The sequence below is a fragment of the Embiotoca jacksoni genome, unplaced genomic scaffold, assembly GCF_022577435.1.
Source record: "Embiotoca jacksoni isolate LCO1_2020_lvr unplaced genomic scaffold, fEmbJac1.0.p SCAF_7, whole genome shotgun sequence".
Taxonomy (NCBI): Eukaryota; Metazoa; Chordata; class Actinopteri; family Embiotocidae; genus Embiotoca; species Embiotoca jacksoni.
In genome coordinates this window covers 10,914,393-10,941,163 of record NW_027185425.1, presented here as the reverse complement: position 1 = coordinate 10,941,163, position 26,771 = coordinate 10,914,393, and the positions used below count along the sequence as shown (strand labels likewise).

At 39.1% G+C, this 26,771-nt stretch overlaps 1 protein-coding gene across 1 annotated transcript in view; it reads left to right on the top strand.

Moving 5' to 3' along the window:
- LOC138214832 (CUB and sushi domain-containing protein 3-like) overlaps positions 1–26,771 on the top strand; it is a 337,499-nt gene that overhangs the window by 57,199 nt on the left and 253,529 nt on the right. Inside the window, 1 exon segment of the mRNA XM_069176654.1 lies at positions 18,460–18,682. Coding sequence (XP_069032755.1) covers positions 18,460–18,682 — 223 coding nt within the window.

The window sequence follows — 26,771 nt, the reverse complement described above, 5'->3', positions numbered from 1 at the left end:
GCTTTCAGATCTCTGCCAGGTTTGAGCAAGAGCAGCAAATATACAAAAAAAAGAAGTAGATTACACGAAGCAGTAGTGTGGCCTAATTACGCTTTTCAGTTGCCAAGAAAGATTCCTCAGAAATAGACCCAAATATGGCGAGATAATGGAAGTGTTTGCCCTAAATGGTACTGCTGAAAAGAATTACAATATATATATATATATATTTCTGGATGAAAGAGAGCGTACTCTAGGTAAATATTCAGCTTCATATCTTGGTTACAGCATCCATGTGCCCTACTGAATTGTCCTTGAGCAAGACACTGAAACCCTTTTCAGTCATGTCAGCCTTAGATAACATATGATGGTAATAGCTATGAATGCCTATCCTCCTCCCTACAAAGTTATCTAAAAAGTCATTAAACAAAGGTTGTACATGGATTATAGATTTCATATATTGAATTGGCATGCTGCATTGTCATTGCAGCAATTGTAAAATGTTGTTAGTTAGATGTAAAGTGTGTCTTTTTGTTCTTAAGTACAAAGTGCAGAAGTACCTTTTAGTGTCCTAACCTATTACCTTCTGTTGGCAGAGGCACCTTGCTGTTTTTGTTGGTCTTTGATTTGTTGGTTTTGGAGCATTTCTTCTTTAATATTCTTGACATAGCGTCCATAGTCTTGGATGATGTATAAAGGGGTTATTTTAGTGAGGTGCATTGCATTTGAGGTGTAAGATATCCTTTTGATCACGGCTCTGCTTTTGCTCAGTACTGTCACCATGTGTGTTTTGACAAATGTGTGGGTGGTATGAAGACGTTTTTAACATTCATACGCATGTATAGGAATATACATGCATTGCTCCATTTGTGCAAATATGCGGGGTGGTTTCAATCTGTTCAGATGGAATGTGATGAAATGGTATATATATTTTTTACTTCACTGATAGCTTGTTAAAAAGAACGGTGTTTAATTGTCTTGAATAATTTCTTTACTTTTAATCAGATGTAAAAAGGAGCTCTCTAAAAGGACCAGTCAACATTGTTAATTACGCAGTATTGCACTTTATTACAGTGAATTTACACTCGCGTGTCCTTAAGCTAAACAATAGATACAGACTGAGGATGACGTCACCCACCGATGAATCCTGGAGCTGCTCCGCAGGCAGTAAATAATGAAAAAAATTCCTCGGCCATTGTGACAGCACCAGTGGTGATTTTACTGACATATGGGAGGAAGTCGCAGGTGCACGCTCTACAGACAGGAACAGTACAATTTATTTGGTCATTTTATCTCAAGCCAAAATGTCATGATCCCACAAAGGTTTCCTATACAGTTACAATGACCCAACTAAAACAAGTGTCACCCAGTTGGACTTGAGAATGACTATCCTGTCAAAGAGAATAAAGAAAAGTACAATGTGAATTTAGTTTTGACCTTTAAATTGACTGAAGATTACATATTTGTTGGTTTAAAAAATGTCCAGACTGCTAGTAAAAATGGGGTGAACGGTGGCGAGTGACACACTCCCTACGTCCTCCCTCAGTAGGAGATGGTCCCATAAGAAAGCATCTTCTTTCCCCTGCACTTGTGCCTCATGACAGTTACTTATGAGTCACCTGCTGGTCAGTGCTGGGGGGCACAGTGGTGCAGTGGTTAGCATTGTCGCCTCTGAGTGAAAAGGTTCCGGGTTTGATTCCGGGCCTTTCTGTGCAGAGTTTGTATGTTCTCCCTGTGCCTGTGTGGGTTCCCTCCGGGTACTCCGGCTTCCTCCCACTGTCCAAAAACATGCATCTCAGGTTAATTGGTAATTCTACAAATTGCCCTGAGGTGTGAATGAGAGTGTGAATGGTCTTTGTTTCTGTCTGTCTCTATGTGTTGGCCCTGTGATAGACTGGTGACCTGTCCAGCATGTACCCTGTCTTCACCCAAAAGTGAGCTGGGATAAGCTCCAGCCCCCCCGTGACCCTGTTCAGGATAAAGAGGGTAAAGATAATGGATGGATGGGTCTGTGCTGCTGGAAAAAGTACGCAATGTGCTCATCAAGTATAGGATGAGGACAGGGTCCTGTGGGTGCCATCGTTTTTTGTCTTGGTAACACTTTTCCATGTGGGCTGCTCAAATAACAGTTAACACACTTTAGCACTTCCACCTATGCATTAAACATTATGTTTAAGCACTATGCCCTGTGCACTCTCACTGTTAAAATGGAACAATTCACAGTATATATATATATATATTTTTTTTATCTTTATGCAAAATACTTTAAACTTTCGTTGGATCACTTTAAAAGTTGAAGGATGCTTCTTAACTAATTCTAAAATGGGGCAAAATGCCTCCTCTTCCATCTTTTTAATGTATGACTAAAAGTTTTAGAATGGTTGAAAGAGATTGTCCATCTTGCCATAGCTGCATCAGACTTTAACATCTGACTAAAGAAATAGGTAGCACTTACTGGCAAAGGAAGGCCAGCTTGTGCCTTAAATGCATTTTAGTATCACTTATCTAGAAGGAGGAAGCGTTGACATTGGCTGTTTAGGTTTTGAACTATTATCAGTGATTTGGAGTGCCACTGACACCATGAATAAACATCAGCTTTCACTCATTATCTTTGTGGGGTGAGCTGTTTTATTAAATTGCATTCAAGTTTACATTAAAGTGGCGACGGTCCCGTATGTCGTAGTTTACAACTCCTGTGTTGGGATGACATGAGGAAGTCCTATTCAGTTTAAATAAATAAAGTAACAGCCTCCACTGGTTGCCTTTATATACAATATATCATATTGCTTCAGGATACATCTGCCAGTAACAAAGATCCCATAGAATTCATAAAGTAGGATGAGCATTCATACTTTTTGTCCTTGCCCCATCATTAATCATTGTATGTATGCTGGGACACAATAAAAACACAATTGGCTTCAGGGCTGTCTCACTTCCCTTGAGTTGCTAATTTTGCTCACTTTTGCCCTTTATGTCACTTATCATAAGAATGCAGAGTTTCCTAACAACGGTAATAGAAGCGGACCATTCTTAGTTTGATAGTTTAATTCGATTATTATTATACCCACAATAATTACAATAATTCGATTGCTGTTTGTATCTAGGTCGGTGTGACAGAATGGCCATGGTTGGTATTGAAGTGTTTCATTAATCCATTCTGGCAGACAGAGGAGCTGCATCGTTACTAATCTGGCAACCTTAAAAATGTCAGCTGAGGAATGTGTGTGTGTGTGACAGCAGAGACTACCTGAATTCAATGTGATCTGTCGAGTAGGGTTTTGCCTTTGTGTTTAGGCTGACCAATCATCTCACTAAAGTGACTGAAAAGGCAAGGTTAAAAAAAAAGTTTAGTTCTCATAGAGCCACTTTTCCCTCTGTGAGTGGGTCTCAAATTAAAAGAAAGAAAGTGGATAAATGAGTTAATCATGTGCCATCATATTTTCAATCACAAGATCCCAAACCGACTGAAAACCTTGGACATTATTTGTTAGGCAGAGCTGTAAACCTCTATCGTCAAAACACCAAACAACAAAAATATCTGCCTGGTTTTATCAATACAAATAACCTGACAAGAGTAGACAGATATCAAACAGTAAGTCATGTTCTTTTTGGTCTTTAACCAGTAAAAAGGTCCCGTGACAATGACATCATCACGTGCTGGACCACATGTTTGCCCGAGGCTGCCCTGGTGGGGCTTTGCAGTTCATGCATGAACAGCTGATCATCCCTGGAGATTTCAACGAGAGAAACAAAATAGTGGAGCAGATGAACTGTCGCTCAGAGCAACGCCATGTTGTGTAGCGCGGTCCCTGTCACTTCATTGTTTTAAGTATTTCTTTTGATTACTCATAATGAGACTTAACTTCCTGAATCCTCAACTCTTCCTATATCAAAGGTTTGTTTTCCCCTTTTGCCCGCACTCAGAGGCTCTCAGTTTGACAGGAAGTGTTCACTGAATATTCATGTGAAGAAGTTCTTGCAGTCATTTGTGATGCACTTTTGCTGTTGAGAGTTGACAGGGTGAATCCAAATGGTGTTGCTTGAAGTCGCTATCTCATACCAAATGAGTTTAAGCCTTAGCATTCAGTGACCATACAACAGACTGCAGCCCCTTAAATGACTTCTCTGACTCGCTGTATGTGGAATTAAAACAGTTTAAACATCTCATTGTTACATATTTAAATGTATTCTTGTTCAGGATAATCTTCATCATCTCTGGTGGAATAGTCTCACTGGATTCAGTCTTTAGAGAAGCAGGATTGTTTTATAACTGATGGTTACGGAACTGCTAATTGAGACTCTTTTCACTTTTCCATTGCTTTGTTTCACCACAGCCTAATGAGAGAGAAGTGTGTGTGTGAGTGTGTAAAAAGAAAAACACTAGGAGTTTAAAGTAGGACTGCCAGCCCCAACATTAAGCCTTAGTTAGAACATTACAAAAAGAAAAGAGGACATGAAAAGGAGGGGGGGGGGGGGGGATAGAATTCATTTTTTCTCTGAGAATGAACAAGGCTGTGTGTGAATGTACAACTTGATATCTGTGTGAGAGAAGTGTAATGCTGTGTGTCTATACCTCCTCATATGAATGTGAGCCTTTTGGTTGTTGTTGTTGTTGTTGTTTTTTTTACCATATTTTACCTTCTCTTTACGGTATTTTTTAATATCTTAATGACAAATTATGTAGCAGAGAAAAAGTCTGCTTTACACTGGGAACATTTGTCTTTATGAGAATGTACACTCCTGAATGCCCGAATGAGGACCTGGGTTTACATCCTTGTTAGGTTGTTAAACATTAGTTTGATCATTTCCTGATTGATCAGTGTCAGTGAACCCCCCCCCCCCTCGATTAGGAATCGCAATGGCTTCCTGCATTCAGATTTTTTTTCAGGATACACAAGCCTAAATGACAGATTAAAAAAAATAAAAAATAATCCACAGTATAAAGAAAAAGAACAAGGAACATTTGGTGCTTTGATTGCTTTATCTGCAATCCTACCATGACATCCATTTCCACAGCTGGCCCACTTTGCTGTGAATTTTAAAGAGCTGCACACGCTCTCTCATAAATTCATAATCTCATATACCACAATTGCAGATGATATGACACAGCAGAAACAACAACGGCGCTCACTGTTTGTTCAAATGCATAAAACAAAGTATGTTAATGTTTACTTAACGAGAGTTTCATGCAGTTGTGCGAATTACGAACAAACCCAGACCGATTTTTTTTTTTTTTTTTTTTTTTTTTTTAAAGGTGGAAAGCAGCATGATAATAGTGTGAGAAAAAAAATTGAATTAATTATTTTTGTAGTGGTCATATGAGTTTTGTAAAGCACTGATAAACAATGTAAACCTGCCAAAAGAGAGGCACCAGATCTGCTTTATACAGTAGGTCATTTCAAAAGCAGTAGGTTTTTTTTTGTTTTTCCTGTGTATTCAAATATATGTATAGTAGTTTGTCACCTGTGTTTCTGATTGGCTGAAACGTGTTTAAGATTGTTTAGGCTGCCACATAGTTCCACTTTTTTTTCCTCCTTACCTCGCTCATTTACACAGCAATTTGTATTAACGTTGATAGATTGGTAGGTGACACAGGAAGACCACTTAATGGCCAACATAATGGTTGTTAATAGTTAACTGTGTGGTTTTAGTTCACAAAAGTACACAAAACTGTATTTGTTTTGTTTGAGTAACATCGGCCGGCGTGGTAAGGAATAGGAACCAAAACATGAAGGGAAATCACTAAAATGGGGAAAAACGTTCAGCCTGCCGGTTTGGTCTTGCTTGCTGAAGCTTGCTCACAGCTTCAGTTTTCCTTGCTGTGGTTAGTGTCAGTGCCTGAGTGTGACGATGTTAAAGTCGAGCGTTCTTTTTCTAAATATAGTTGCAACAGTGGAAGAGTTTTGGTGCACATGGTGGTCGATGCCGAATTGGTTTCAAAATAAACCCGAGGTCTACGCCCAACAGGAAATGATTCACTGTGGAAAGTGTGCCAGACCCATATATTCATGCAGTGAATTTAAGTCTGGTATCGCCAGGCTAATATTTATCCTTGCAGGCGCAACACATCTGTCTCTGGAGACGAGTAGACATGAAATATGAATCCTGCAAGTGAATGCTGTAATTGCCCTCTTAGTGAGCTCGTCCGGATGTGGCTGTAAAGGCTATTTTCTAATGGTTCCGTCTCCGACGCGACTGCCAGAGCGAATCGCGGTCATTAAAGTCAATGCTTCATATCCCATCGGTTGCGTCCGTCTCACCAGCCCGCGCTGCTCTGCTAAAGATAGGCAGCGAGTTTTTCGCTGACGGAAGCCGCTCGGAGACCGCGGCAATCTCGAATAGAGCAGATTTGCCGGGCAGGAAATTCGACGAGAAAACAAAATAAAACTCCAGGGAAAATATAAAAAATAAAACACCCATGTGAAAACTCCTGGTTATAAAAAAAACTTTACTACTATATCATCTACCCCGCCATTTAGACAAGAAATGCATCCTCCTCCTGCTACAGACACGGTCTGTGAAGTAGTTACGCAATAAATATGAGGATTCATGTTTTTAATGACTAAAACACTGCAGGCTGAATTAACTTTGTCTGTAGGCTGCAGCACAAAGTAGGAAATGACAAAAATAGACACAAAGCGGACGAAAAAGAAATGTTTACCAACGATAGAGGCACAGAAATCAAGGAAACATGACCAAACGGGCTCCGCGTCTGACACGCCACCGGTGGAATATGAAGCCGCCCAGAGGACGGAACAATGTCGCGTCGCGACGGACACGTCTTCAGTGGAATATGCGGGTAACACCAGCTGTTGCTATATGGAGGATGACGGAGGGAAAGAGACAGAATCGATGGTAGAGAATAAAGAAGGAAAAAGGGCGTGCTGGAGAAGCAGGGAGGAAAAAAGAGGAAGAACAAAAGAGGGCAGGAAGAGGAGTGAGGGTGAGAAAGAGGCAGCGAGGAAACCAGAAAAAAAACAAAAAAACATCAGTCAGCAAAAGAAAGAGCGACAGCGGGAGAAAAGGCGAAGAAGGTGGGAGGAAACATGGACTGGATTAGCGGTCCAGTGCAGTGGTTGGATGGATTTAAGTCCTATGTTTCTAAGGCAACAGACTTACAGCAATTTACCTATATGAAAGAGGAGTGGGAGAGAAGGCTATACATTCCCTAAGTGTGTGTGTGTGTGTGTGTGTGTGTGTGTAGGACTTCATTAGTCAGATTGGAGATGATGACACTCAGCTGACACAAATCAATAGTAACCCTATAAGACAGCAGCTGTCTCCCCATTTCTCTCTGTCTCATTAATCCATTATGCCGTGTTGTACCTGCCACTCAGTGCACTTTTTATGTATGCATAGTTGTATGTGTGTTTTCTATATGCCTCTATGTCTATATATATATATTTGAGTGCTCATTAGGTGTGTTGAGGATGATGAGCTTATTGATGCAATCAATAGTAAACACTCCAGACATGACAATAACATCATTTTTATTGCTGATTTTCTCTCGCTCTTTTTTTCATCTTTTCAAATCACAACGATTAACTCTCAATATGTAAATACAGAAGACATTTTGACAATGGCAAAGCCAAGTCTTTCATCACTCTGTGTCTCCCTCTCTCTCTGCCTCAGTGCTCAGAAACTCACAGGCAAAGATTGTATTTACCCAAAAATGTCCTCTGCTTAACATTCTTTGCCGGCTCTCTCTGACCCACTTTCTTAGAAAGCAGATACTTTTAAATTTATTAGTGAAAGTGAGCGCCTGCTTATTCCCATTGCCTCCTGTCCTCACCGCTCCTCTCCACCTCCTCTGTGCCCCTGTGGTTGTGCAATGCCAGAGGTCCTCGAAGCTGCCATTTAGCCACCTGCCGTTAAAATCTGCATGCTGCTGTTAGAAACCTAACCTGCAAATATTATGGTTTATTATTGTAATTTCACATAATGCCAGTGTTTCAACCTTGAACCTGTTCTACACAGGTCTTGTTTAGAATAGAATAGAATAGAATAGAATAGAATAGAATAGAATAGAATAGAATAGAATAGAATAAGATAGAAGTTTGGACAGTCTGGCACATTTTCAGCCCCAGAGGTTGTTGTAGCCAGAGAGGTGCATAAACCTTTCATTTGGAGTGGCTGCTAGTCCTGACTAATTTATGATTTTAAATGTTGACGTTGGTGCTGATATGATTTAACATGTCAGTTAGTAATGAAGCTTATTGTAGACTTTTGTTTTGCAACTGAAGTGAGTCTATAACAAAAATTAAGGGGCTTCTAAACTAAAAGAGACACAAGAGAAGCAAAGAAAAGAGGACGTTCTTTTTCTATTTGCTGTTGGAAAGAAAATAATTCCTTGACTGATGGCATCTCAGCTTTCAAAGCACATTGCAGGTTGCAACCAACTAAATCCCCATACCTTTACCCTCCCATTCCAAGTGTACGATAACCTACTGTGCCTGCAAAACTTGAGAAAAATGGGTCTCTCATGACCCCGTGTTGGTTTGTTCGTTCTGGTCTACTGTAGAAACATGGAGAGCTCCAGGGAAGAGATACGAAGGGCTCAGTCTAAGGTAACAGTAGTATCAGAACACACTATATCCTATATGCAATAAGGCTATAAAAAAAAGCTGTCATAGCTGTATTATTGCTAATGTAACACCGGTAACTCGTCAAATTAACGTTAGACTGTTATGTGAGACAACTGCTGTTGGGTCGCGGGTTTAGAAAAGACCGCGAGGACATCTTCCTCCTGTGTAACTCTACTTCCTTTAAAGTCCGTCTCCATGACCCCACGAACAACCGAACTCAGACAGCAAATGGCGATACATGACCTCATGACCTTTCACCATATGACTCCACCCAATCCCAATCAACATCAAGACTCCAGCTATGGTGCACCCCATCATATAGTTCCCAATTTTACTCACAAAACAAAATAAGTGTCATCTTACACTAATTAAATTAGTAACTTCTGTTGTGAACAATATTTTAGTACGTGATCTTCGGGTGATATTGTGATACTGAAGTTGTAAAATATAATGAAGGAAGTAGAAAAAGTTTATTGTCATACTTCACTAAAGTACTTCAAATAATAAAACCCAGAGCCCGGTCAGGCAGTTGTGACCATACCGACTACAGCATTAGAAACATACCATCATTAACCGTGAGTGTCAGAAGGAACACTATAAGAACAAGTCAACTGAGGATACACTTTTTGACTTTGAAAACCTAATCATGTTTAAAATGAAAAAGCATTAAGGTGGAATTGCATTAAGATGGAAGTAACAATGAATTGAGATGGTGTGGTATTATTTATGGCACTTACACGTAATTTTCTTGGAGGGCATAAAAGCCCTTCAGAATTTTAAATGGCCTCAACAGTAAATCTATGTTTCTACAAGTCACCAGCAGTATGGAATACTGATGGTTTACATTTAATTTGAATACATTTGTGCTCTACAGACCTCATATGTCCAGTTTTCATTCAGATAATGCGACAGGTTTTCTTGAGGTAACTGGTTGGTTGTAGTAAGTCTGAATTGACTGTTAAAACCTTAAAAAAAAAAAAAGCAGAAATATTCAGCATGACAGTCAGCTTTTGATTTATTTATTTTTTTATTGTGTAAACAAGAATCTCATTTTGCTTTCACCTTTTTGTGTAAGAGCTTTTACAAAGTGCTGCCTTTACTTTACCACCACAAAGGATGTGATGTAACTATCCTTTGTGCTTTTAAACTACGATAGGTGCCCACATACTGCAGCAAGCTGATTTGAAGTTATAGAGCGAAGAGGAAACCGGGGGTGTGTATGCCAACGGGTTACAAAGGTCCCTCACATTTATTTTGTTGAAGAATTAAACTCACAACTCCCCCACAAGGCTCAGTGGTAAACCCTGGCAGCCGCGGTCTCGTCTTCCTCCGCTCGCCGATCAGTCAGAGTCAACTTCACTGCTCTTCCACAGCCCTAACACCACAGCAACACTCAGGCTTTCGCTTAATTCACATCTCACCCAATAATTCCCGCCTTCAGCATAACTCCACACAACAACAGCCTCATGGGACTGCTGACTTTGTCAACTCGAAATGGGCTAGTGAGGAAACAGCCATTTGGCAAACACCTGGAGACTAATGGAAGGGCAGACCCTGCAGGCTACATCAAAACACCTCTACGACACATGTATGTGAAGTGTTAATGGTTAGCCAGAGCTAATAATAAGACGTTTACCCAAATGAAACTCAAAACCATAGGATCATGTCAAATCCATGTATCTGTACGTGAAAGCAAACAACATGCCCCCATGTAGAGACACTATCATACTTTCTTCTTACGTGCTTTGCCTCACATTTCCTCGTAAATCTTTAATGTTTTACAGCAGTAGAGTCTTATTCTAATTTCTGTTTTGATTTAATGTGCACCTCTGTTTTAGTTGAAGTTGTTGCTCTAGACTGAAGCTGTGTTCTTCACACTTTCATACAATTTTAATGTGTCCGTTTGTGTTCAGAGACGAGTCGGAATATAATTAAAATGTCTTCTTTAATATCTTGGATTTAAAGCCACTAGATACTGTGCTGTGTAATGAATTATTACAAACCCTGTATTCATTTTTTTAATTTGTATTTATTTATTTATTTATTTTTTTAAAGAAGGTGAGTAATTATTCTAATTACAGTAGATTATTACTCCAGCCGGCAATTTTTTAACAATTGTGCAGCAATCAAAATCTGACACTCATTCTGTATAAAAAGCGATTACAGGCTAGCTCATTAATATTTCAAATAATAAGTCATGCAGTCACAGCATTCAGCTGCAGCAACATTGGAAACGTGTGTTTGTAGTCACGTGTCCTTTTTTTTGGGAGCCGGGATGAGTCCAGATGCATTTAGTTTTGATGACAATGATTTTTGCGAACTTTAATTAGCGTGGGCTGATTATTTCTCAACAGTTCTGTATTATTTGAAGAGGCTTCAAAACCTGCAGTGGCTATATTACATGTGTCTGTGTGCATCTCTGCTCTGTACCGCTTCCCTTCCTCTTCCTCTCTGATTCCCTCAACACAACATGAGTCCCCTCTGTTCTCATCTTTTCGCCATCAGTCCCAAGTGTTTACTGTTTTCTCAAATCTTGTCTTTGTCTTCTCCTTTTATGTGTGTCCTTCGTTCTAAATCTTTGTTCTCTTTTCTTCCCTTCTTATCGCTATCCCATCTTCCCCTCCTGCCTTTTGACTGACAGTGTTATAAATTGATTTTCAGCCCGGTGTGCTCCCCGTGTCTCTCTCTAGGCATTTCCCTTATTTAGCCTCAACCACTCCAGGGTATAGTCTAGACCGCAGGCTGACTGTCAGTCAGTGGCAGCATGGCGCAGTCTAATTCTTGGCTGACAAGCATTCCTGACAGCAGGAACCAATGGGACATTTCAAACATGCTTACTCTCTCTCGCTCTGTCTCTCTCTGTTGCATTTTTGCCTTTGCTGTCTCTTTCTTCTCTCGTTCTCTCGTTCTCTCTTTGTCTGCCCCCGCCACTCCACTCTTCATTCGGTCACTTTTTTTTTTTGGTTTGTGTTTGTCTACCTCTCCGTCACTCTTTCCTCCAACTCCCCTGGATTTCCTTCTTTTTATTATTATGATTATTATTATTATTCATCCAAAACCACCTCGAGAAAAATGAACAGATACAACCATTTATGTGTGCTAATACACACACACATCTCATGGTGCCCTGTGGAGCTTGAGTGCTGGTGTGATCTGAATACTGACTGGATGGTTTGTCTGTCTGCAACAATTTCATTGGTCAGTTTGCCCCATTGGGAAAGCCATTCTTTAATCATAAATGAGAGTTAGTGAGATTAGACGAACTAGTCCTTTAAGTGAATCTCATATCACTGAGGTCCAGAGAGAGAAGGAGAGAGGAAGAGAGAGAGAGGGATTGAAATGGAAGAAACACAGACAAACACAAAGAAGAAGAGTGAGCCAAAGAGATGGAAAATAATTTATGGCATATTTTTCTCAGAGATGGACTTTTGTAATACCACAATACTGCTGATAATAATAGTCTGCTAATATTTTATATTACAGGTTATGTGCACGCACACACAGATATATGTCTCGTATGGAGACATTGCTCGTCCCCCAAGTAGGAAATGGAGACGCGCAGCAACCTTGAGGGAGTGCCGCAGGTCCCATTCAAATGAAGAATAGGATCATTTCACTGTTTCTTCATTTGGCAGTCAGCTCCACATGTGTCAAAATGGCTGTATTGATCATAAGGTTCCCTTTGCAATATGAAAAGCTTAATAATTGCTTTCACCTCCCAGAATCATCCAGCTTATTACAGGATGTGTGAAGTCAAATTGTTTTACGGTATGGTAATGGAAGATTTTTATTAATTAATTTATTCATTTTGGCTTATGTTATTTCACGAGCTTCATGACAGACCGTTTTCAACTAAAACACAGTCGTCTGTACAAGCAGCTTTGTTCAACCCATATTTACACGTAGTGCGACCTCTAGTGGTCATTGTAATTTTGGCGCGAGTCAAGTGATGAGGTAGAAAGAGCGACAAAAGTTTGCGAGGAGGAAGACTGCTGTTTGTGTGCCGTGTGAAACAAAAAGTCAACATAGACGTGTTTCAGCTTTGTATGTAACATACAAAAGACAGAACCACGATCTTTTCTTGAATTTATCCAAATCATTTTGGTGTCTAAACTGCAATTGTTTCACAAAATCACCCACAAGTTTATGATTATTGCCATCAAAATAAAGGCCCAGTCCGCCTCTCGATGGCACCAATTCTCATTCAGCGTTGAGGACATGATTTTACAATAGAGGGCGCTGAAAACATTCCTATATTTCCTTTTGGGAGTCAATAGAAATAAACCTGTTTTATTGTTTCGGTATGAGAACATATTCCTAATACAAATTTTTTAATCTCTCTTTAAAAAGCTTGAAGAGTCTGTCAGCACGTAATAACTTTCTGGCCAAGGGAACATGGGTGTGTGGGTGCAGGTACCCTTGAGAAGATATGATGCAATCCATTTTGTTGGCTCGTCAGAGATAAAGACACCGCTCTGAGCTTATTGTGAAAATGTGAAAAGTTGTAAAGACAGCACCACTCCTCCACCCTAAGGCATACAAGTTATCATGTACCCACCTCTTTGTGTTTAGCCCTCTGGTGCACCAACATAGTGGTATGATTCCAGCTGATGTTGCTGGAGTCAAAAATACTTATTACATTCCTCATGCAGGTTGTAAAATATCCTGAAGATCACAGGGCCGACGCAGACAGACACTCGCATTCACCCCCGCTGGCAATTTAGAACCTCCAGTGCACTTTGATTTTTGTTTTTGGTCTGCGAATGGAAGCCCATGGAAACTCCTCAGAAAGGTCTCATTGTGTAGTAGCAGCGGTTACACCAAGCTTTTGATGATGCGCTCTTTAAAGTCGTAAAACACCAGACTGCACTTTTTGAAAACTTAACAAGTCGTACAGTAGAAACTCAACTGTCTTGACAATGTGAGTGACAAGTGCCAACGTAAGCCACTTGTTAAGCTCGTTTTTTTTTTTTTCGTCCTGCAGTGTATTATCTAAGACATTCAAGATGAGATATTGCTTTGAGGAAAGAGATCAAGCTTATATTACAGACCAGGGTTCATTAAATCCACTCAATTCACGAAGCAGATTTTCTTCTTTGTCTTTAAGCTTCTTTTATCCAGGGAAGGTTTTGCTGAGCACGCATGCTCTTTTCCTGCTAAACCTTGTTCCTCATTAGCACCAGTGCATATATTCACACCTGGGAGTTAACCAGTCCAATCACAAATCTTTTACTGTTTGCCAATTAGCATCTCAATTTAAGTCGTCAGGGGGAAAAGGCCTTGCTGTAAATGAATTCCCACCCAAATGTTTAAACACACATGTCCTGTTGATGGCTAAAGCATGTATCTCGCCATATTGTGTATGTAGGGTGACAGCTATGGTATTGAATTGGCAGAGCTTATAGATTCAAATTGTGACCCACTTTCAAGACAAAAAATGATATCAAAAACTGCTCCTCTCCATTTTCCCAACTGTTTTTCTTGTGTTTTTTTTTCCAAATTTTGCAAAATTCATCTCTCTGCTTCTTCTCACCTTCGTTAGACATGCTCAGATCTTACAATGACGTCTTGGCAGAATTGATTGAAGAACTCTAACGCTTAATAGATAGAGAAAGGCAGAGATGCTACTTTAGGATTTCAGTAAAGATTATGTTTGTTGTTAACCGGCGAGGAGGCTTTTTGATGCGGACACGCTTGGATGTGTCTGTGTGTGCGAGAGAACGAGGGAGCGAGGTGAGGAGGTTAAGAATTGTGAACAAAGCCAATCGTAGACTGAGTGGTAGGTTTAAATGGCCAGCGTATTCAATAAGCTGTGAGAATAATGCATGGTTTTGTGTGTGTGTGTCCTTCTGAATGTGCCTGCATTTGTTTGGTGTACCTGTGAGTGTATATGAGTCTGTGCAAAGCTTTGTGTGTTTATGAGTGTGTGTGTTCATCTGCGCCTGTCTTTCTGTGACCCTGCGCTCTTTGTGTCTGTGTGTGTGTGTGTGTGTGTGTGTGTGTGTGTGTGTGTGTGTGTGTGTGTGTGTGTGTGTGTGTGTGTGTGTGTGTGTGTGTGTGTGTAGAGGGGCTGTCGGTTTCGGTCTGGTAGTCAGCATAATTAGAAGTCTCTCTTTTACCCCTGTCTCCTTGCTTTTCTCTCTCCTCCTTCCGTCTTCCCTCTCTCTTCTTGCTTTCTATCTTTTTCCATCTCTGTTCTTCTCTCCTTCTTCTCTTCTTACCTCCCTCCTGCAGTGTCTCGCCTCCATCCCTCTGAGTGATGAGTTTTAAATCATCCTTTCGCTCTTGCTCAATGATGAACAAGGGGAAATCTGTCCTTTTCTCTCTGTTTATTCTGCTCTCCATCTCTGTCTTCTGTCCCTATTTCGCTTTTTATTCACCCCGCCTTGTATCCCAGCTTTTCAATTTAATGAAGTTACATTATTTAGAGTGAGACACCCTCAAATCTGTAAGTGCAGATAGAATTGTAACAAACCTTGTCATATTTTCCTGTGTGGACTGCAGGCTACAAATTGTTGGGTTCATTTCTAAGAGTATTAAAGAGTTTTACTACTACTTACAAATTACCTCAAAATAACTGAACAACCAAAATGTAAAAAATAAAAATTAGAAATACAACAAATATCCAAAACAGTTTAAGAACATGCAGTTGGAATCATTAAAATGCTCAGTAAACAAAGACAAAAATAATTGTTTGTCAACCATGTCTGCCTTTTTCTTTGGATGCGTGAATACTTGTTTCTCTCAGGTGAACCGCGGCTCCTTGAAGCACAAATCACCCTTTGATCATTAAATGTAATTCTTGTTTGGAAAGATATGAACGATCCCTTTCTGAACTGGGTCAAAATGGCAGTTCATCATTAGGTTGTTTTCTTTTGTTATTCCCTTTGAAGTACCTATAGAAATAAACATGGCGGCTAGTGCCAAGTTGGTTTAGTCAGTATGTTTGTCCGTACACATTGTTGTCCCCTTGTATGGTTATGCTTGTCCCTCCTGGTGCCCGAACATCTCATCTCTGATTGGTTGTGAAGGGACAAAGATACCAGCTCTTAATTGCAGCCCAGACTGCCATTGGTCATTACATCCGCCACTGTGATGGTCTTGGAATTGTCTGAATAAATGAGGGTTGGACAAACACATGGACACACATATACGTGTACACACACACACACACACACACACACACACACACACACACACACACACACACACACACACACACACACACACACACACACACACACACAGTTTTTTGGTTGGGATTCTGTCTTGGATAATTGGTTTGAAAAGCGTCCGGCGGGATCTCTCTGCTGTCCCTGTGGCCCTGGCTGCCATCATAAATAACAAGGCTCATAAACATGAAAGGCAGGGAGATGATCATCCTGATTTGAGCTTTGCACTCAGAGGAGATCAATTAAGGCCTACAAGTTCAAGGACTTTAAACATACTGTAAGAGCAATTTTCAAATAAACACCTTTATTTAAAGTTAAAATAATACACCAAAGGTGCATTTCTGTGCCACTACAATCTATTGTAAAGCTGCTTTATTATTTCTTTCATCGTTCTTACATTTATTTGTCTTTGTTTACAATAATATAAGGAGTGGAAGTACATGCTGGTTATGTGGAGTGATAAAACAGATAAAAAAAAAAAAGGCAGGGCTACTCTATAGGAGAATGAAAAAAATAACAACATTTTGTAACATCATTCCTCAGCAAAAAGACACAGGATCCAGTACTTAGAACAGCAAGTTTCCTCTCTGCTGTAGTGTCTTTGAGCAGAAAGAATCCCTAACAGCTCCAAGGGTTTCTCTTCTGTAAGCTTACTCTGCAGTCTGACTCCCCCCACGGAGCAGAAAAAGTGAAGACTTTCTCCATCGGGGATCAATAAAGCACTGAGAAAAAAAAGAAAGTACTCTGGACCGACTCCTGGACACTGTGAAGGTTTTCATCCAGCACCTGTGGTGTGTTTGATATAAAAGGATCATTAAGATCAAAAGGAGAAGATAATGATCCTGATGTGAACTGTATAGTCCAAGGAGATCAATTATATTTGCATTTTACATTTTAGGCATTTAGCAGGCAGTGTAACCCGGAGAGATTTAGGATAAGTACAGCAGCAGAATTAGCTTCACTTCTAATTTATCACTACAAGCACCCACTGGAAGGAAGTGCAAAAGATCACACAAATTCTACAAACTATACTATTATGATAACATGAGGCACAGAAAGCTCACCTTTCTGATTACGTTTTCTATACGGAGATACTGCAAACAGTACTTGAAACTTAACACACTCAATCCTTTGTAAGCACATAACTCAGGTATGGCTTAAGACCATAAACAACCTTCAAAAATAATCATGATTTAAACAGCTTTTCTGAATAAGCGGCCTTGCTTTGATATTGCACTCTGAAGCGTCTTGACCAACAACATCATTCATAACTGCTTCGATGGCCACCAAAGTCATATTCTCTTGGAATCCTGCTCTTTGTCTCCTCCTCCTCCAACCATCCTGCTACCACATACACATAGCCATAATGAAGGGCCTACAGAAGCTCATTAAGGTATTGTAGTATTTATCTTGTGCCTCCCTAAAGAAGTCATTAGCAGTCTTTGACGCTGCATGATGCGTGCAGGAGTTTACACTTAACATTCATGTGTCATCGCTGTCGGTATCCATTTGAATTGCACACAGTGAGTGTGGATGTACACTGTATCTCATAAGCAAAAAAAAAAAAAAAGGATATGCAGAGCAGGTATCAATTGCTATGTCATGTTCAAAGCCATTGTTAACGCTGTCCGGTACAGACCCTGTTGCTATTGTGCCTTTTGACATGTCAGAAATTGATGAACAAAAACAAAGGAATAGCCAGCTTTTGATCTTGTCGAGGCGTACGGAGTGATACCCGGAGAATGCTCTGGTCGCTTATTGATTTCACCTTTTAAGTCAGCGGGAAGGGTAGCTCAGTGGCAACAGAGTTCCCAGTCAGTTGGAGGACCTAGGTTCAAACACCCCATGCTGACAGTGAATACCAGCTGCTGGGGTGCAGCTCTGGAACAGATCCTGCCCCTTGCCCTGGCAGTGAGGGAGGACGCGATGAAAAGACAATGTTTCCTGCAGCACCACAAACTCCGGATATGTGGAGCTACAGCACAAGAAGTTCCTGTTTCAACAGGTTTGGCTGTAGCTGCTGCATATATATTCCATTAATATGTAATCATACATCAGCATCAAAGACGAGGATATATCAAAACTAAGATGACCTACTTAGTATCGTTCATGCTGACTCGCGGCTTGTTACTTCATTGATGAAAAGCAATATATTACATATATATTTTTTACTATTCAGTTCTGTTACCTCAAAGAGAAATGATGAATAGTGGACCACCAAATTTGGTCTGGTATTGTAGGTCAGCGCGATATATTTTGTTAAAAAAAAGTTGAGTAAAAAAAATACTTGCAGTACCACATTTGGTTTGGAGAGATACGGAGCAGTTCATTGGTGTGTGTGTGTGTGTTTGTGTAATTGTGTGTTTCTGATAAAGTATGAGTGCACTTCTTTGTCAAAGCTCACTATCACACATGTCACACAGTGGCAGTCACACACTAATGCTATTGTAAATGACAGAGAAACACCCATAGATGCATTTAAAATACATATACAATAGAATGATCATTTACAGATATGGATGTGTCATTTTAATATTCTGTCATCGTCACATTTTTACTTGAAACACTGAACACTGAAGATGTTTTTGTTTCTCTCTGTCCTTTGTTTAATCTCTGTCTCTCTTTTTATATCCTGTCATGATTGCAGTTTGGCACCCTTTCGTGTTTTTTCCTCATAAATAAAGTTGGGCTGAAATTAAGCAAATATTGTTTCTCTTCTCTCTCAGGTTTCATCTACACATGTGGGGGTACGCTCAAAGGCCGGAACGGCAGTATTGAATCACCCGGCTTTCCCTATGGCTACCCCAACGGGGCAAACTGCACCTGGGTCATTGTTGGGGAGGAAGCCAGCAGAATCCAGCTCATGTTCTTGTCATTTGCCATTGAAGAAGAATATGACTTCCTGTCGTTGTACGATGGACACCCGCACCCTGCTAACTTCAGAACCAGGTAAGAACAGTCATTGTGTGTTTTTCTTCTTCTTCTTGTTTTCCCCCACTTTTTAAGTGTTCAACTTGTCAGTGCTGCACAGAGATCATTCAAAGAAAAAAAAAAAACAAAAAACAGCTTGCCAAATATCTTTTTCTGTCAATATATAATGACAGGAGGCTCTTAAAACAAATTAAAACTTTATAAAACTACATGATATCACATCCACGACAAATATTTTGTGTTCATCCTTTATTCTCCATCAAAAAGTAAAATAGCAAAAAAATGACTTATAATTAGGTTGTAACTTTTTCTTCTGAAAAAGCTGATTTCATGAAAAGAAACTCCTCTGTGCAATAAAACATTATTGACTAGACAGACTTAATAAACAACCACAGAATTTCATCTCGTATTTTATGCTTTGGCGTGAATACTTTTTTTTAAACAGCACATACTGTCTAAAAACAACATAAATCTTTGTCTGATCAAACTTAAACATGATGATATTAGTGTTGGCTGGAATCTCAAGTATTCCTGTTGCAGCGGAGCAAGGCGTTGTCCTGCCGTAGCACACAAATTGGCTAGATTCAATCTCTGCCACTGTGGTTTACCTTTAGTTATTGTATCATTTGATTGACCTCCTTTTATATAACCAGAAAGTAAATAACTTCACTCATTTAAGATAAGCTATTAAACTCCCCTTGTCGTTTGATAAACTCAAACGACTCAGGCAGTCAATGGAGTCTAATAGCATCTGTCTGTGACTCTATTCAGATTTGACTTGTTCTTCTAACCCTGCAATTCAATTATTATTAAGATATTCAATGAACTGTGAATTTTGATAGAGCTGTCTATTGAAATGTTGTTTGATTTTCACATGATAAACACGGAGGGAGATTTGGCTGATCCTGAAGTTTTGACGGATATTCCACAAGTTCACCCAACAAAAAAAGTCCATTCTCCTGAGCAAAACAGAGATTCTGTGTTGTTAAGGTGAAGCAATATTGTGTTTCTTCCCACAAAAGAAGACCTTGCAATTAAACGTTTAATTATTTGCCGTGGCATATTCAATGACATAAATGCTCTGTCAATCAATAAAATTGCAAAGCTCCACCACTGAGACACAAACATTCAAAGGAAAATGTTTTTCAACATTACAACCAATTTAATGTATGTTAGCTACAGGAACAAAGACACCACGGTGTATAGTTTGACAGTATACCAATTAACTGCTGTGTTTCATCCTTGAATGAGTCTTCCCTCTCTTGATCACGAGTTGTTCTCTGTGTAAGCAACTGAAATTAGCAACGAACACTGTGTGAGAATCGTTATTTCATTTTTGATTCTGTGGATGTGATCATGCACGTGGAACGAATTCTTGGAATGAAGAATATCCAACATGAAACCAAGGTAAGCGCGACACAAGAGCCACTTCTTGACGCTCTTTTACTAAAACAGCAACCTCTGCACATTACAACCTTGACCACTTTGGTGAAGAAAGCTCTGCATCTGGAACATTAAAAAAAAAGCCTTACAAATGCCAGCTGTGTTCTTCAAAAAATGTCAAGGAACATTTGCAGGGCATGCACAGGCCAGTGCTAACACATACACTAGTACAACACTACTGCTACCTAGAGTACAATATTTCATTTTGGTTATTTTACACGAGACATTTTTAAAGTGTTTCTGCCCTTGCTGTTTTCAATGATTTGCAGTGAACTCAATTTATTAATCAGATAATAATTATGATAAAGAAATAATATAATGCAGACAATGCAAACCTGTTTTGCATCTCTCACCAACCATATTACAGCTGGACGTTTTACTTTATTACTTACTACCGTAGGACAAGTGTTATTCTTGACTTGCACCGTCAACCACGGGATGGGGGTTGGGGGTGGGGTTCTGGCTACGGTCAGAAAGGGATTTCTTTAATTATATCGGGAATGTGTGAGGCAACTACCGCTGATGTAGTGCTACGCAAGAAAATCTGGTTTGGTTCAGTTAGGGAAAAAAGATTTGGGTTACTGCAAGATGAAATGAGTCGTCTTGATATCTGGTCACTTGCTGAAAAGCAATTCTCTCGTCATAGGAAATGAACCATGTTCCCCTGGTTCAACAGGCATAACTTCTAATCAGCCAGCTGCAATAATCAACCTTTCTCGGACAATCCAGTGGCTTTTGAGGTCCAATTGACATACAGAGTTAATTAAACAAGGTAGCATTATAATACAATAGAATTGAATAGAATGCTGACCTCTTTTTTTTTTTTTTTTAAAGATTCCTGTGAAGAGGAGAGCGAGAGAACAACAGATAGGATTAGGGAGAAAGTGAAAGATGCCCTCTTTGCTCTTATTGGTTGATTTGGATTTCCTGCTCATCAGAGATAACAGGAAATTATGTGCTGAGTAACTGTGCATTCACGTGCATTGGTTTGTATGTGCGTGCATGTCTGTGAAGAAGATTTATGGTCTGCATTGCTACAATCGCCTCACTAGTTAAGCCAAATTACCTCTGCTGTCTCATTTTGTCCCTCTCTCTTTTGCTTTCCTTGTCTCTCCTTTTTTCACACACACACACACACACACACACACACACACACACACACACACACACACACACACACACACACACACACACGCGCGCGCAAACGTTTAAACACATGAACACGGATACAGGGCAAAATGGTGATTAAAAGGTCAGACCCATTAACAAGAAAATGGTAATTATGGAGAGTGATTAACATGAATCACACACACAAACCCATACATGATTGTGCATTCACAGACAATACACAAAGACCCACACTAGTCCAAAATTAGTTTTGTTACCCACTGTCATAAAAGTAATTCAAAGTCTTATGGGTTTTTTTTTTTGTTGTTGTTTTTTTTTAGAAATGTTCAAATTATAACGTAACACTCACCTAGTCTGGACTTGAGAAATCAAAGGCATAATTTCCAAGAATGTCTGACTGATTATCTGCAAATGATGCTAGTTTTTTTGTTCATGTTATTATAAACAACAATGGTGATGCTGCTTGTCCAATCAGGATTATTTTTGAGTTTTCACGAAACCATTTATCCAGATGTAAAAGTATTTTACCCGTAGTACGTTGTCATCAGCAAGTAAAACAGTAATTACTGCATGATCTACGGCCATCATCCAATTCGGACACAACAAAGTCCCCCCCCCCCCCCCCCCCCCCCCCCCCCCCACACACACACACACACACACACACACACACACACCCCACCCCCGTGATTATTTATTGACTCTGGCTGCAAGTTAAATTTATTGGCTGTGACAAACTTCCTGTGTGTTTTGAACTTTGGGTGGGTCTTGTCTCACCTGTCCACCCTCTTCATGATACTGGTTCAACAAACAGATATGATAAATGGAGCTGTTGTTGTTCATACTCTCTGTGCCTGTGCGAGTTCTGAAATACAGGAAACAGACACACACTGTGACCTCAACATTCTGAGTCACATTAATATTGTTTATAAATTTAGATTGGAAATGTCATGTAACTCTAGTTTTATTTGATGGTTAGTGACAGCTGGGTCAAAGCAAACTTAATGGCATCACTGTACCCTCCAAAAAGCTTTTAAAAACATTTATGTTTTCTTACATTATTTATCTAATGCTATTTGGTAATACTGTTTAAATTATTTCATTCTACACACACGGTAACTCGTGCACTATTTCAACCAGAATGTTGGGAATACCTGGAAGTAATGTGAGCTGATAAATATGTAAGTTTACTAATGACTTCCATTCCAGCTCTCTAAAGGGGTGTTTTCTTAATTAAACTAATACTGATATTTTAATTAGAAGCACTCAATTATTCAATGGCACATAATTCCTAATTAAAATACATACATAATCTAATCGACCAGTTGTTGACAGTGTATCATGTGTCTGGAGTCTTTTTTTTTTTTTATATTGGTACATTACCGAAGACGTATTGTCCTTATTTTAACATCATGCAGTCTACATTCATATTGGATGATGTTTTTCGAATAAGATTTAAATCAGTTGTCAACAATTAGTGTCAGTTAGGACAATACAATTTATCTCGTCATCTGACCAATGATTTTGCAGTCTACTGACCTTTATTAAACTAGGAGACCATTAATTATCTAGATTTTGACTGGCTTTCCAAGACATTTGTCAACTTATGAGCCATATCTGGCTCTTCTTCTACAGTTTAGTATTGTTTTTTTTTTAACACCTGTTATTAGCAGAGCTTTGTTCACCCGTTTATTTAATTTCCACCAACTGAGACATTTTTCCACATTAATCAATCAAAATAACTGCAATTGTTAAAAAGAAAACTGAAACTTTTTTCCGTTTTCTCTCATTCTCAAACCTTTGTGGAAGAATTAAGTCATCACTCATTTATAAACAATGTCTGTTTTGATATATTTCAGTATATGTCGCATGGACCATACAGTACAGTGGCTATTCATTACACTGAACCTACGCCAGTGATGATCTTTGGTTTTATGACTTCCTTTGCAGGATAATAAACCATCCATAATAGGGTACAAGCCACACATTTGTGCATTATTAAATAGCCTTTTAAATTGAGTCTCTCAGGACTCCCACACTTTTGGCATGAGGTTCTGTTATGCTCTGTTATACTGTCAAGCTTGCTAAATTAATCAGGCTACATAATGTAGATAGCATCAAAGGGGAGTCAAATTGTTTTGTTGGCTCTTCAGCTTGTGATCATCATTTGATCAAAACAACTCTTTTTTTTTGCCAAATAGAAATGTCAGTTACGTTTTTTTTTTTCAGTGTCTGATAATATAGACAATGACCACAAAGCTGCACTTCAGAGTGCCAAGGTAATTCTATTCAATAGCCATAATACATACAGTACTTATATAACCTTGACTAAATGCAGCAAGGATAAGTGGTGGTTCTTTGCATGTGAGTTTGCCAACAAGTATAGTCTCATATATTCATTTATTTTAGTGAGAAAAAAGTTGAATCATAGTTGTTTATTAATTTCTTGTGAGGCTGACCGACAAGCACTGTCTGACTGTTTAGTTGTAAATTTGCATAAAGTTAAATATTACTCAGCTTTCTTTGTTGCCTCTGTTTTTTTGCCCTGTCGTCGTGTGCAGCTGAAACCGATGTCTTCCCATGCCACAAGCTGCCATTTGAAATGACTGGCTTCCTGTCAGTCACCGATGTCTTGTGGTAAATGTGAAAGCCCGGTAAGGTAGCGGCACATAAACTGTTGGAGTACAAGACGTGACTGGGACAACAAGTAGACTTCAGAGAATTTACCAGCTGTCTAGAAATTAATAATGTGTGAGTGCCAAGAGAGTGCCTGAGTTTTCGGGCACGCATGAGTAGATGGATGAAATACAAGAACTAAACGATGGAAGACACAGTAGATGTTTCATTTGCCAGATTTTCAGTATTGAAATAGTCATTGACCAGATTGGGGATTTGATCACAATGTGTGGGACTGACTTCATGTTGCCTTCAGTCAAAATCTTTGACCAAAGCTCAAATGACTCATTGCTGTCAACATGCTAAATAAAATCAAAAGGAGATGATTTTTGGTAATTGCAACATTAAGTGGGTCACAATATTCTCAAAGTAAGTCATAATGGGTTTTTGGAGAATGATAAATCATTTCACCGGAAATAAGAGTGTCTCAGAAGAATAATTGAGAGCAATTCAAAGACTTTGAATGCACCACTTACTGGAATGCTACATAAAGACTTGTTTGTAAGTTGCACCAACTTTCCCACCCAGACTTAAAAATCTGGTCTTATTTAAAAATGTATAACCACAGGAAAATGCTGCAATGAGATGCAGCAACCCACATTTCTGTTAAAAACAAAATCAAGACAATTTTAGGAGATAAAATCATTCACAATGAAAATTTGATTGGACAGAAGTCTTAAATTGACCATGCTACACTTCACACATTAAGGGCACACAATGCCTCATTGTATGTGATGGTTAGTTAAGGGAGCGATCCAGGTTTGTTATTAAAGTAATGCAGGAGCAAAAAGTGTGACGTAAATTGATCCTGGATTACATGTATGTTTTTATGGAGATATTTAGAAGGTCATAATTCCCACTGTCACCATTGTACATAATGTCTCTTTCGGCAGACTGTATCTCCCATTGTTATTAAACTTTAGTAGTGTTTCTTCTGCCTTCATGTGAGCCTCTCTCGTCCAAATACATCCTTAATGTTGTGTTCATGTGATGTGGGTTTATCTGCAGCATCCTAACAGATGACATCTTTCAATCAACTCATTTGGAGTTTTAAAATTCTTTAGTGACTATTGTGTACACATGCTCACGTCATATGTAAGTTTATGTTTCACATAAAGAAACTGCAAAGTCAGGCTTGCAAAAACAGCCACTGAAGTTGTGAGGTCACTGTATGAATTTTTCATAAATGCAATCTGTCAATCTGTCCGTTCCATCCTGTGGCTATATTTGTTTTGTGCATGCACATCTATTCTTAACTAGGTTTATGTGGATGTATGTCAACAGTCTGACTGGGTTTGATCGAGACATTCTGAGACTCTAATCATTAGAAATGTGGTTATGATGACTGGATTATATTTAAATGATACTGATGGAAAAAACACAGGAGAATTGGAATGTAGTGTTTACTGGTTCATTTGTGGTATCAGAAGACGATCAACTCCATCTTACAATAAGTCTGCCATTTTATATAGCAATCCCTCTACAGCATTAATCTTTAATGTTTTGAGGCAAGTCGTGGATCAATTGTAAATCGTCTTTTGCACTTACCTCCTAGTTTTCAAGCATTTATTTTCATTACAAATTATATTATCAGCTTGAGTAAAAAGTGAAAATGAACAACCCAGCAAGGTTTGACAATGATCCAAACAGCTTTTGGTGGTTTCGGAAATTCTCTGCTTTCCCAGTCACGTAAAGGTTTAGATGTCAGCTGACAGCCGTCACTCCTTGGTCTTCAAGTAGTTTTTTGTGCAACATGTTTAGGTGAGCTTGGGCTCATTATCATGCTGCAGCATGACTTCTTCTCCACAGAGATGCAAACCAGAGGGTAGAGTGTGTGCCTGAAGAAGATGGTGCTACTTGTCCTTGGTCAAGGTGGAGTCGAATCAGTACGAAACAGTGACTCGACTCCTCTTTCAATCAAACTGCTAGTTTGATTCATCAGTAAATAAGTTACTGTTCGGACAATATTCCAAATAAGTTTGAGATTAAAATATGTTTTCGGAATGGTGGAAAATAGCAACTTGTACGCAATATACAAACAGGACCCCTCTTTACTTATGAGCAACAAAAACTTGGGGGAAATAAGCAGAGAAGAAAAGCCAACACCTACATGTAGAGGTCAATATTTCAATTGTTAAAGATAAAACTTTAATGTAAGCAAGCGTTTTATATAAAAACTGAATATACACGATTTCCCCTGGTTTCTGAAGGGTTTAGGAGCTGTGGTAGCAGTGAGTGGTGGTGGGCAGTTATTTGACTAAAACCTATATATTTTCACATAATGTTGGACTTTTGTCTTTATTATGTACTGTCTTCCATAAAAAACAGTAACAACCACACATTGGCCTATAGTGAAGCTTTTGTGGCATAGGTGCTGTGAAAAAAAATTAAAAAAAAAAAAGCCTGGGTGCAGCTCCTAAGTGTTTCTTGTTTAAATACTGCAGTGGTTTCCAGTAAAGCGTTAAGTTTCTGATATTCCCTGAACGCATGGTTTTGTTTGCTGCTTGTTGACATGATTAACTGCAGGTGTGAAAGACCGTATCTCCAGAGGTTGAATAAAGCTCTCACTTTGGACTAATTAACTTGTGCAAGTAACACTATCAATTACTAAATCCACATGTTTGTGTTATCAATCTTTTCCATTTCATACTAAATACAAGCTACCAGTGTTAGTAAGGGTGGAAACTAAGCTCGCTAACAACTTTGTTGTCAAGTAACGTATTTCTGTAGCCTGTGAGCTAACAGTGTTTTATGCTGGGTCTAATGGAGGCTAAACATCAGTTGTAGCTACAACTATTTTATTCTTGCAGCACATATGTGGAGTATTAATCAGAAAACCATTTTCACCTTCTTTATATAAACA